Consider the following 12720-nt stretch of genomic DNA (forward strand, 5'->3'; position numbering starts at 1 on the left):
GAGATATTAATCATTCTGGGGGCCCTTAAAATTAATTTTTTAAAGTCTTAGGGAGGCAAATAGACTGTAAGGTATTTTGTATGTACAATGCACCAGAGGAAAATCGTTCTTCTAAACTTCTGATGAAGGCCTTGTACAATCATACATTGGTATCTGTACAAAAGCTGCTATAGTCAAGAAGAATGTTTTTTTAAAAGTAGTTGCATGGCTAGCACATGCATTAAGACTGAGATGGACTAACATCTTTAAAATCTACAAATCACGCTGTTATATTATGTGTGTATAGCTCTACGCATGGGCTTATATTTACACTGCACAGAAGAAACAATATTTCTGTTCCCTGTTCATCCCATGTACTGCACCCTGTTACTCATGCTTTGCTCCATCCCTCACCAGATGGCTGCAATTGTCCCCTTTTATTTTATTTAGCACACCATACCTTAAAGTTGCATTTACATTTTTCTTTATTTTCTATAGAAGGTTTTTTTTAAAAGTAGTTGCATGGCTAGCATATGCATTAAGACTGAAATAGACTAACATCTTTAAAATCTACAAATCACCCTGTGTATAGCTCTACACATGGACATATATTTACACTGCAAAGAAGAAACAATATTTCTGTTCAGTACTTTCTCTTGAGCAAAAAGCATAACTGCTTACTGTTTCATCTGGGATACAGATCAATAAAGCAATATATGTGATCAGGAAGGAATAACCCATAGCTGATAAAGATTATATATTGATTCTAGAAGGTGTATTGTGTTCTCCAAACATCTCCATAATGGATGGAGTGAAGGAGAGAAGGGATCAGTGTGGCCAAGGGAGGTGTTGCATTTAGTTAATTATATCGGCAAACTATTTTCTAAATTGGCTGCAAAGGGCTTTATTTAATATTGGCAGATATGGGGGATACCATAAATAGCAGGCTAGCAAAATGGAGTAGCAGTTAATTTAATTGCATAAAAGTCTTGCAGCCAGATAAAAATCATCAGAACCACCAGCAGGTAATATAAAAATAGCTATACTCTATATAACATGTAGTTAAGGGGAACACACAAAGAAAACAGAAATACCCCCATAATGGCTATGTTGAACATTATTAGACATTATAATACAAAGCTCAGTGACCATCATTTGTTTTGCAAGTAGCCCTTGTGGCAGAGGTATTTCTTTATACAAAAAAAGATCTGCTCTATATACTGTTTTATTCTTTATGTGCGCACATCGTGTTTAGGTTTCGAGTTGGAAGAATACAGTTGGTTCATTTTATACTATATTTTGGCACACTGCACGGAATATTTGGCGAGTAGTATTCACTATGAGGTGGGGATATGTTTTGGGTGATCATGTGTCCATGTGATTCCTTCCTAAGTGAAAGTATCTACTTTTTGCACCTTACAACCTGCTTACAATATCAGATGGCAGCAAAGGCACAAATCCCTAGAGGATGTCTATTTACGAAAGAACAGAAATAAATAATCATGCCAGTATTCCTAAAATATATACTTTATTATTTATGTATTCTGCTTTTTTCCATTTTCAAACACATTCAATCAAGATTTTGTCAAAAATTACAATGTACTTTTGGAAAGTAAATTGAATACAATTGAACTAAATCATGTAAGGCTGCATTCACTGACATACACAAATTATTTACAAGGTTAACTGGGCACAATAAAAAGCAGAGTACTAAAATACTACCTTTCAAACACATCTAAATTCACATTTTTTTTTTGTTTTGATTTTTTTTTTCAAATACATATTGTTACTTGTTTTCTTACCAAACACACACACACCTACATACACACAAAAAAATAAAAATGCAATGTAAGAGGGATCAAAGTTATGGCCCAGCCCAGAGAAATTAAACACAGTCAGCTCACTCAGAATCTGGCTCTGTGTTCATGGGCCCAAACCTATGGAAGCATATATAAAACATATTGGAGCACACTCAGTTATTGGGGTTTTCACATGGGGTTCTTTTGCCCTCTCTTGGTAAAAATCTTTTTTTTCTGGCTGGTTGATGGCTTGACTGTATTGTTAATAGTCTTTGAACCTCAGGATCAGATGCTTCGTTTTAAATCAGAAGGGCCAGCAGTTAGGCTTTAACAATTTTAATACAGCAAAAACCTTCCAAATTTCTTTCAATTACCGGTAAGTGATCTTCTGAAAGGGATGTATGTAGGAGATGTATTAAATGTGTATTATCTATTATTACTTATTTGTCTGCTTTTGTGTATTATCTTTGTACAGACCCTTCTGGCTGTGCCCTGCACCACCATATTTATTTTATAATTATTATTGTCCTGCAGAGCTTATATCATCTTTACTATTTCTAAGACTCCCCTGCACATAAGCAGCAGTCTCTCCCCATGTGCTGCTTAGGAATTTCGAGCTTGAGACAGAATACAAGCCGCGCAAGTGCAGAGCTAATTGTGATAATAATGCAAGAGCAAAGCAGAGGCAGCTCACCAGGAAGCAGTGAGAACAGGACTGAGCCAGGCAGAAGTGGCTGTACAGAGCACAAAAGAACCTGAAATAAATGTAAAAACAATTTTTTAGAAGCTTGTGCCAGAGAGCACCGAGGAGAAATAATTTGGGAATAAGTTTAGAATAACACAACATTACATTTGGTCTCACCGACAATACAATTGCAAAAGTGCTGTTCTGGAAGCAGATACAATTCCAGTTAATTGATTCTGGATATCTGTTGATCAAAACGGGGATAATATTATATTACTCTTACAAGGGCACAACATACAGATACCTTTACACCCTTTCAACTGCTCCACAATACGTCATCCATGTATTCTAATATGTGCCCAGACTTCCTCTGACAAAACTCAAACTCACTTTCCTTTACAAACTCAAAAAAATGATCTTTATAACCAAGAATTTCCCAGAAAACAACAGAAGCCTGTATGCAAACTAATCCTGTGTTATCCAGCTATTGGCATCATTTCTATGTCCTGTTCTGGCCTAAAACAGGGTTCCACCCCATAGAAATACATGGATAGATTAATGGATTTATGGTGCATCCTCGCTATATTTACATTCCTAGAACCAGTTCCTAGAACCAGTTTGTATTAGAGAAGCACTGCCATTCTATCAACACTGCACACCATGCTTAATGCTACATTAGTTGTGTGTTCTATATAATGTTCCCAAGCAATTGAAGGCCACTGTAAAGGTGTCAAATAGATTTAATAAATTAACAGAATTAACAGTGTTGGAATATAGAGAGGTGATGAGCCACTAAATTATATTTCAATCATTAACTTGAATTTGTTGTGGCCTTTTTTGCCTGAACTGAGATTACAATTTATATTTTTATTTTGGTGATGGTGAACTGTGATGAATTGTGGCAGTAAATATTGGATTTTTAAGTTGCACTTGGAAACATTGTCTTTATATTAATGTGGTCACTTGTTAACCCCTTTTGCGTGCCTGAGTATGCTGCTTCCTATTGGGCTTTTTATGTTTACAATTAGACACGGACACTTCTTTCACAAAAATTTAGCTTCATATGAAACTGTTCTCTGAAGCCACAAGAGATGTCAACACTAATGAGCTGTGATAGTGTTAGATTTCCAGTCCTGAAGGCATGTTAACAATTGATTAGGTTTGTGGGAAAACTGCCAGTGTTCATAACTGAATGCTTAGTGTCCTCATGCAGCGGGCAAGGTGTTTTGAGTTAGTCATGGATGGTCCAGAGCTCACCCCTAATTTTTGGGGACGGGAATATTTATGCCAAGTTGATTTGTTTTCCAAAGAAACAGCACGAAGCGCTGCTCTTGCCATTAGGTTCTGGCAGCTTGTCAGTTGTGCATCACTGAAATGAGAAAAGCATGAGGGAAACCCAGGTTGGAAAATGTAAGAGAAATTTCATGTAAGTCAGGTTTCATGCTGCAATACAATATTATTAAAATGATCAAATGACATTTACAAAGGTTTCTCAGACCTGTAGGAGAACCACTGCTGTACTCCATGCCACGTCTCATCTATTGTAAGAAATCCAGACTCCAGAGATACCCTCTGTGCCAAGCTAAGTGCTCCAGTGGCCAACAGAGCTGGCTCAATCATTGCTCCATCAGCCTCTAGGAGAGTTAATTCCATAAAGTACATAGCAAGGTACAGAATCTGCAAAGGGACCGCAGAGAGATAGGGAATTATAAATAAATAAAACCAAGAAATTATTAACTTTTATGCTCATTGGTGTGATTTTGTGTTTAATTTACTAGTGTTATAGGACTTCTGCACCAACCCACAGGCCCAGCATACATGTGGCACATTCATTGCTGACTGGTTCCTTCAACCTCTGATGTCAGCAGCTCAGTTACAAAAAGCATTTAGGCAGATTACACTTATATGTACACAATAGCTGTGAAACTATACGTATGTAAGTGCATTGGATGACTTAATTAGTCTGAGTATTGCCTGTGCCTTTTCTCCTTTTATTTCAGCTTGAATGTTGCCCCCATGGCTACCGAGCAGCTTGTTAATATAAACTATAATAGTCTTTCCGAAGCAAACACACAAAATAGTAAATTCATAAAAAAGTTGTCATAAAGCTGTAAGAAATGTTGCTACTTCTACAGTAGCGTGCATTTTCCAGGTTGGGGAAGCATACCTTCATGGGGCATTTCCCAACAGCGGAAAGAATCCGGAGGAAGTGCAGAGGATGAATATAATGGAGTTCGAATTTCAAGCGGCTGAGGATCTTCCTTTCCATTTTCAGCAGTTCTTTCTTGCTGAAGGCATCTTCCATCATAAAGCAGAGCTCTGCTGGCTATGGAGAAGAGAATGAACAAAACATGGCTGTTTTCTTATATACACTGTATTTTAACTTACATGGGGACACAATCCAGTTGACTGGGGAGCAGAGGGGATAACAAAGCAGTGGTGGAGTAGGTGCCCCTTAGATCCTGCACCTATGGGGCTTGGAGACATGAGAACCATGTAAAGATCTAGAGATCACCTTGTGATAAAGCAGCCCAGGGGAGCAAGAAAATGGTATCTCTGCAGACCTAAGTCCAGAAGGACAGATTGTTTACCTAAGCCACCATTGTAGACCAGAGAGGAGCATCTGCCAGTAATGAGAGTACCAGTAAGTGCAGCTGCAAGTGGTCATTAATATTAGGTATAGGGTTGCCACTAGTGATGTGCAGGTCAGGAAAAAAACTCAACCTGCACCCAATACATTAACCCGCACCCAACCCTAACCGCCAATAGTTTGCCATAGTTAGATCCATGCTAAACCCGTACCTGCGTCTTATAACTGTGTACGTTGCTTCAGGAATCTTCAAGAGCAGTGGAGGAGTGTACTTCCCAAGTCTGACCCGCATCCAAACCTACCCCTCCCCATATCACACCAATCTGCCCCTGATATCACTGCTCCACCCAAAGTAATAGGCCTGCTGACTTGTCTGAGCCATGCCTTAAGGCTGTGCTGATTATCTCAAAGAAAAGGAAATTTAGTCAAAAATACTGGATGTTAATAAAACTACTGAAAAGAAAAAAAGAACACAACTGGAAATTATATTTCTGTATTTTGGCACTTTCTGGATAACCACTTTCCCATACCTGCAGTGTTCCATCACCAATAGAATAATTTCTAGATTCACATTGCTGAAGGGAGAAGACAATATTGATAATTTGGAGAAGGGGCTTAACTGATTATTGTGGTTATTGCTACCTGAGTCAGCTCTGCACCATACCATACCCATGTTTAGCATTTATCCTTTCTTTGCCGTCAGAAATGCCATTATACACAATATATTACCCACCAGCAGTATAGGTGGTCATAACTGAATACCCCTCTTTGTCTGCTAAAAATTGTATGGACATAATAACCAGATACAATGCATGCCAACTCCATTCATAAAGCATCCTACCACTCACAGCTAGTGCTAATTCTCAGCCCATTGCACACATCCATGAGCATCAAGGCTACACATAGGGGCACATTTACAAAGCTCGAGTGAAGGATTCGAATTAAAAAAACTTCGAATTTCGAAGTGTTTTTTTGGCTACTTCGACCTTCGACTACGACTTCGACTACGAATCGAACGATTCGAACTAAAAATCATTCGACTATTCGACCATTCGATAATCGAAGTACTGTCTCTAAGAAAAACTTCGACCCCCTAGTTCGGCAGCTAAAAGCTACCAAACTCAATGTTAGCCTATGGGGAAGGTCCCCATAGGCTTGCCTGCGTTTTTTTGATCGAAGGATATTCCTTCGATCGTTGGATTAAAATCCTTCGAATCGTTCGATTCGAAGGATTTAATCGTTCGATCGAACGAATAATCCTTCGATCGTTCGATCGCAGGATTTGCGCTAAATCGTTCGACTTCGATATTCGAAGTCGAACGATTTTAGTTCCTGGTCGAATATCGAGGGTTAATTAACCCTCGATATTCGACCCTTAGTAAATCTGCCCCATAAAGTTGGTCACCATACTGCTAGTGATTCCAAACATTCGAGGCACTAACTTGCTCACCTCCGGTATTAAACTCTCTTCTATTTTGCTGGCAAGGAAGAGGCAGCTGGCAGCCAGGAGTTGAAGCAGAGCAGTGTGGATCTTGTGAACTTTCATGTAGGAATTCATAAGGTATACAGCAAGGTAGAGTGTCTCCTCTTCCAGACCCAGGTACTCCTGCACAATTACCAAAGTATGCATAAACACTAGAGAGATCATATCCCTTACAGACCATACAGTCAGGAGTAACTTAATGAAATGTACAACAGTCACAGAAATGTTTTCAGGAACAAATTGCTAATCCCTATACTAAACACTACATAGTTTTATGGATAGAAAGGGTTTTAAAGTTTCTAGATTTAGACAGGATAACACAGGATATTTAAAATACATACATGAACTTGAACCAGCCAGTCCACCAGAACAGTCCTCATCTCAGCGGTCACTGATTTAGGGATGTCACAAGCTCTAAATGTTTGGCATGACTGATTCACCTAGAAAGACATGTACACAACATATAGGAGGGCATAACACATTGAGCATATCCATCTTAGCTAAAAGTCAACCACTCACCAGCATTCCAGTGAAAATATCAAGAGCATATTCTTGCTCAGTATGCATGTCTAGTGCCTCCATTGCTTGAACAAGCTCCTCTACCCACTGCTCCGAGAAAGAGCTTCCTTTACTAGCGTTAATGTTTAGTTGTACGTGATGGACAGGAACCTCAGAAACACGTGCTTAGGGGAAAAAAAACATTATTATAATCTACAGACTTGTCAAATATAATAGGAACTCAACTGTGAATGTAAATTTGGCCCCATGGTGCTTTTGGTAAAAGAACAGAGACACAGGCGATAACAGAGAGCACACAGATAATAAATCATTTCCAATCTAGGCTTATGAACAGCACATATGGGCAAAGACGTATTTAGTTCTTAGGCTAAAGACTCAGCTTTATGTGTCCATGGATTAGTAGGAATGTAGAAGCATATGATACCAAAAAAGATAGATGATTAGTAAGGCAGGAGTTATGAATGGTACAGACCCTTAATAACAAAAATAAATCATAGGAAAGAAGAGAATGACCTGCTCTCTATACGATTGAATGCAGATAAAAAAAATCGTTGAAAATCATGATGGAAAATTTACTGGCCACTTCGGAATAGAAAACTTATTTTGAAAAAGATGCAAACATTTGGAAGAACATCAGATATTAAATAAGTTTCCAAACAGGGGGTAATTAAAAAGGGAGTTGAGATGTGACAATTAAATGCTTAAATAAAGCAAGAAGTATACAAAAGGCTAGATTATCATTATACATTTAGAACAGAATGTCTAAGCAGAGTACCTGTTATAGTAGTTACTGTGTTCCCAAACTCTCATGTTTGCATGTCACATTTTGGAAAACATTATAGCTCAAAAGTTTATTTTGTAAAAAGAGCACACTACTTAATTCCATTTATTTAGCAATCATAAATTCAAACCTGAGAGTTAAAGATACCTGTGAAAAGAAAGTGGATGGTTATTGCTTGCTGCTATTAGAAAATAAGCTCTTTTAAAGGAACTATATGCAGTGTTCTGGACTACTTCCAGTAAACATATCCACTTCTACTTCTAGGAACTACTTCCAGTAAAAACAGATCATGAAGTTTAGCTGTAAGAGGTCAGCATTCGGTAATATAAGGTACACACTCATAACTAGCTTGGAATTGACTTCTATTAACTACTTCCAGTAAACACATCCACTTCTACTTCCTACTTCTAGGAACTACTTCCAGTAAACACATCCACTTCTACTTCCTACTTCTAGGAACTACTTCCAGTAAACACATCCACTTCTACTTCTAGGAACTACTTCCAGTAAAATCAGATCATGAAGTTTAGCTGTAAGAGGTCAGCATTCGGTAATATAAGGTACACACTCATAACTAGCTTGGAATTGACTTCTATTAACTACTTCCAGTAAACACATCCACTTCTACTTCCTACTTCTAGGAACTACTTCCATTAAACACATCCACTTCTACTTCCTACTTCTAGGAACTACTTCCAGTAAACACATCCACTTCTACTTCTAGGAACTACTTCCAGTAAAATCAGATCATGAAGTTTAGCTGTAAGAGGTCAGCATTCGGTAATATAAGGTACACTCATAACTAGCTTGGAATTGGCTGATATTGCATGTCCCTGTACAGCTTACTGTCCTTAAAGAGGTGGTTTACCTTTAAGTTAACTTTTAGTGTTATAAAATGGTGAATTCTAATCAACTTATTAATCCATCATCATTATTTTTCTTCTAACGTTTTCTAATTATTTGCTGTCTTCATTCTCCAGTTTTCAATGGGGGTCACTGAACTCATCTAAAAAACAAATGCTCTCTAAGGCTATACTTTTTTTGTTATTGCTACTTTTTATTACTCAACTTTCTTTTCAGTTCTTCCCCTATTGAAATCAATGCATGGTTGCTAGGGTAATTTCCACCCTAGCAACCAGATTGCTGAAACTGCAAAATGTACAGCTGCTGAATAAAAAGCTAAATAACTCAAAAACCACAAATAATAAAAAATGAAAACCAATTGCAAATTGTCTCAAAATATCTATCTCTGCATCATACTAAAAGTTAATGCAAAGGTGAATAACCCCTTTAATCATGTTTTGACGTCTTACCTCTTTTTGCTAAAAAGGAGGCTCCTATTGAGGAAAGCTTGTCTGCCACAGAAACCTTTGAACCTATTGCCAGAATCTTTTTCTGTGGAAAGAAATGACTTTAATTATATAGTGCAAATGAATAACACGTGGATATTGGAAAAGCTCCTTGTCATAAGCCCCATTGTTTCTAAAGTTTTAGTGTGAGTACTGGGAGAAGTTATAGCTGTAACGCTTATCACTTTATTTTCTCGTCCATTTTTAGAATTTAGGATTTTTTTTTCAAAAATGTAATTTTTTTTCATAATGAGGAATAATATCAGGAATATTAAGACAGAATGTAAAGACAGAGAGGGACCAGAGGTAGCCTCTGCGCTTGGCCAGGGTAAGACTTAGAGTTGCTTCACCTTTCTCTGATCTCCTGTGCAGGGAATTCTGTTGTTGTCCTTGGCCTTGAATGGTTCCCGCTTCCCTTCCATCTGAAATGTCACAAAAGCCAGCAGGAAAAAACAAAAAACATTTTGGTTAAATTGTGCCTTGAGTCAGTGTAGGATATTCACCTTTCAGTTAACTTTTTGTATGTTATACATTCAGACTATTTCCAAATTGCAAATGGGGGTCGCTGACCCCATCTTAAAAAACAAATGCTCTGCAAAGCTACAAATGTATTGTTATTGCTACTTTTTATTACTCATGTTTCTATCGAGACCCTCCCCTATTCATAGCCCAGTCTCTTATTCAAATCAATGCATTGTTGCTAGGGTAATGTAGACCCTAGCAACCAGATGGCTGAAATTGCTAACTGGAGAGCGGCTGAATAAAAGGCTACATAACTCACACATAATGTCATGTGTCAAATGTGGCATTTCATATTCCTAGCCACAAAGTAAAAGGGCACTTGGGTATAAATATACTGTAAGGACCCCTTGAGGCGATAGCATCCTGTTAAATACCTGAATTTAAAACATATTATTAATTAGTATAAAAAAAAATAAAAAAATACATTTCAAATTTTAATCTTGTGTCTACACAAGAGCTGTCCAACTTGAGGGCTGGATGGGGCCCTCCAAAGGGTTTTTATGGGCCCCAATCTGCTCAAAGGCATACAGAGAAGTCATAGGTATTTCAATGTGTATTACATTTTTAATATGTTAAATTGAATCTCAGACAAGAATAGGAGCATACTAAAGTTGCCTTAAATAATAAAAAAAAAAGACACAACCTCTTTTATTTTTGAAGCCGTGATGTTTCACATATATAGAGTGTCATCACAGATATAGCAACTGATCGCATCCCTTCCCAGATGTAGCATCCATGTGCCAATGATCAACCAAAATCAAACGCCTCGCATGTTCGCTTAGGCCCGATTAGTGCCCACTTCCAGCAAAGTGGGGTGCTGCCCCCCATCATTATCTGCCTATAACGTTCTAGATGTCAACCAAGAAATCTACAGAGCATCTATAATGGTGCGATTATATCACAGCCCATTAATAGGACTTACTGGCTGGAACCATTGTAATAGATACCTAAAACTCATACCGGCTGTGCTCAGAACACTGTGGTTTGACACCTTCTTTCCCTCGTTCCTTTGATATTTCTGGTTTATGGAATTTCAATGCATTAACTGAGTTGACTTTGCCCCATGGGGAACAGGAGATGAGCATACACTCACAGTGAAAGCAGAAACATTTGCCCATGATCAGTTTCATTTGTGTTTAGCATTGGTGTCTACTCTATTGGTGATAGAGACTCCGGGTTCATTCACACTAAAGACTTCTGGCCACTTGTAATTTGCTCCAACACTTGCTTCCATTGGAAATCAAAAATGAGTCCAAAAGCTTTAAACCTGGAATAGAGGATTGACCCACAATATTTCTTGGGTAATAAGTCAATGTTATCCAGATCATTTGCTAGTCAGCTGTGAGTGCTGTTCATTTATTAAGGCTCCAGTCTTTATCTCTGTTCAGCAGTAACAACAGATAAATCTATTTCGTTTTGCAACCGCAGGGGTAGAAACTGCTCTGGCGCCCAAGGACTCGATCATTCATTTTTATTTATTCAGTCACCAGAGAGAGCTGAGAAGTTATATACCATATACAGACCTACATCTCATCAATAATACTTTGCTCTCTGAGTCTTGTCAATTTGTTTTATAAAGAACGCTCAGCTCCCCAGGTACAGCTGGTATATAATTAGGAGATGTGGGCTCATTAATAAACGTAAGCCTTTTTTTTCATTAGTACCCCAAATGAGTTCTTTCCTTCCTGCACTATGGATTATCCCTTTGTCCCAACACATGATGGTTTATGATACAGCCCTTGCACTTGTACTGGTGTATAAAGAAGAGAAATCAGTTGCTTACCTCAGACATGAGAGCAGTGTGTGAATGCAGATAGATTCAATCAGGTGTTCTTGGCAAAGGATTGTGGGTAACTTCAGCTCAACAAATCCTAAAACCAGCAGCGGAGCAGCTTCCTTCTTGAGTGTCAAACTGACTCCCCGTAGCCCAGCAATCACTAGCGCTAATGTTTGTTTCCATATAGTTTTGTTGCTGCAATACTAAATCAGCATTTGCCATTGGTATGCCTCTTGGGATGGGTTATGTAATAAACAGTGCAGAGTTTGCTGCTAGCCTGTTCATCCGTAGCAACTGATGACTGGTTGCAAAATTTGCACTTTTTAATGACATGACCTTCTTTATTTACATGTGCTGATATGCCCTTTCTTTAGTTTGCCAGGTTGTTCTGAAGTGCATGTCGGGATATAATAGATCCCCCCTCTTAAAGGGAACTATGGGCTTTAAAGTTATTGTTCTTTTAAATATAGGCCATGGTTGTACAAACTGACCTGATAAACTTCACTTCTGATGATTCTTAGCATGTCATGATCTCTATTTACCCTTCTTTACTATCGGCATTCAGTCTCCTTCATACTTGCATGTATCCATACTTTTGCCAGTCCTGCTTTTACCATTGTCTTACTTCCCCTTACACCCTCACCTCTCTGCATCCATCATACTGCTCTCCATTCTGCTACTTTGTGCTCCTTGCATCACTAAGGCTCCTTTTAGCAAAATGCAGCATTTGTTCTAGACCCAGACGAGGGCACCCTCAATAATGTACATGTCCCACACTCACAGCTACACAGAGCCTGATTATAAGCACTTGCAGCTTCCCTGGCCTACAGTCATTGGCATGGATGTAGCACAATATCATTTTTCTGGTATTTACCATTCATCATGGTCACGACGGATGCAGAGTCAGAGGCTGATTGAGGCCAGTCAGTACATGTCGTGCCAAAGTTGTGCCAAACACTAAGGGAGTTATTTATTAAAATCCGAAAAGATCTCATTATTTTCTGAAATATACTCCGACCAAATCTGCAAAGTTTATTTCCCCTTATTTATCAATAAGTTTTCCCAAAAAATCCAGTGCGGGAAAGACCTAGAAAAAAATCATGAAAATCATACGAAAATTTAAAGTGTACAAATTTTTGGGATTTTCTACCCGAAAAACTCAACATCTTCACAAGATCTTTGAACTATTGCACGAAACCCAGCGCAGAATATCTTCGGGACGTCTCCCATTGACTT

At 38.3% G+C, this 12720-nt stretch overlaps 1 protein-coding gene across 2 annotated transcripts; it reads right to left on the reverse strand.

Annotated features, from left to right (window-relative positions):
• Positions 1 to 1514: 1514 nt before the first annotated feature.
• Positions 1515 to 12488, reverse strand: ccnp.L (cyclin P L homeolog). 2 transcript variants are annotated; one of them, XM_018230226.2, is made up of 9 exons: positions 11491 to 12488; positions 9536 to 9607; positions 9150 to 9231; positions 7056 to 7219; positions 6878 to 6976; positions 6504 to 6659; positions 4631 to 4789; positions 3962 to 4140; positions 1515 to 3832 (listed from the first exon to the last, which is right to left on the reverse strand). In XM_018230226.2, exons 1-9 carry the CDS (start codon positions 11497 to 11499, stop codon positions 3646 to 3648), a joined length of 1107 nt encoding a protein of 368 aa, XP_018085715.1. In that variant the 5' UTR covers positions 11500 to 12488; the 3' UTR covers positions 1515 to 3645. The 2 variants fall into 2 exon arrangements, with proteins under 2 accessions (XP_018085715.1, XP_041428864.1); XM_041572930.1 differs by lacking the exon at positions 11491 to 12488 and adding an exon at positions 10668 to 10713.
• Positions 12489 to 12720: the final 232 nt, after the last annotated feature.

The sequence above is a fragment of the Xenopus laevis genome, chromosome 8L (assembly GCF_017654675.1).
Source record: "Xenopus laevis strain J_2021 chromosome 8L, Xenopus_laevis_v10.1, whole genome shotgun sequence".
Lineage (NCBI taxonomy): Eukaryota > Metazoa > Chordata > Amphibia > Anura > Pipidae > Xenopus > Xenopus laevis.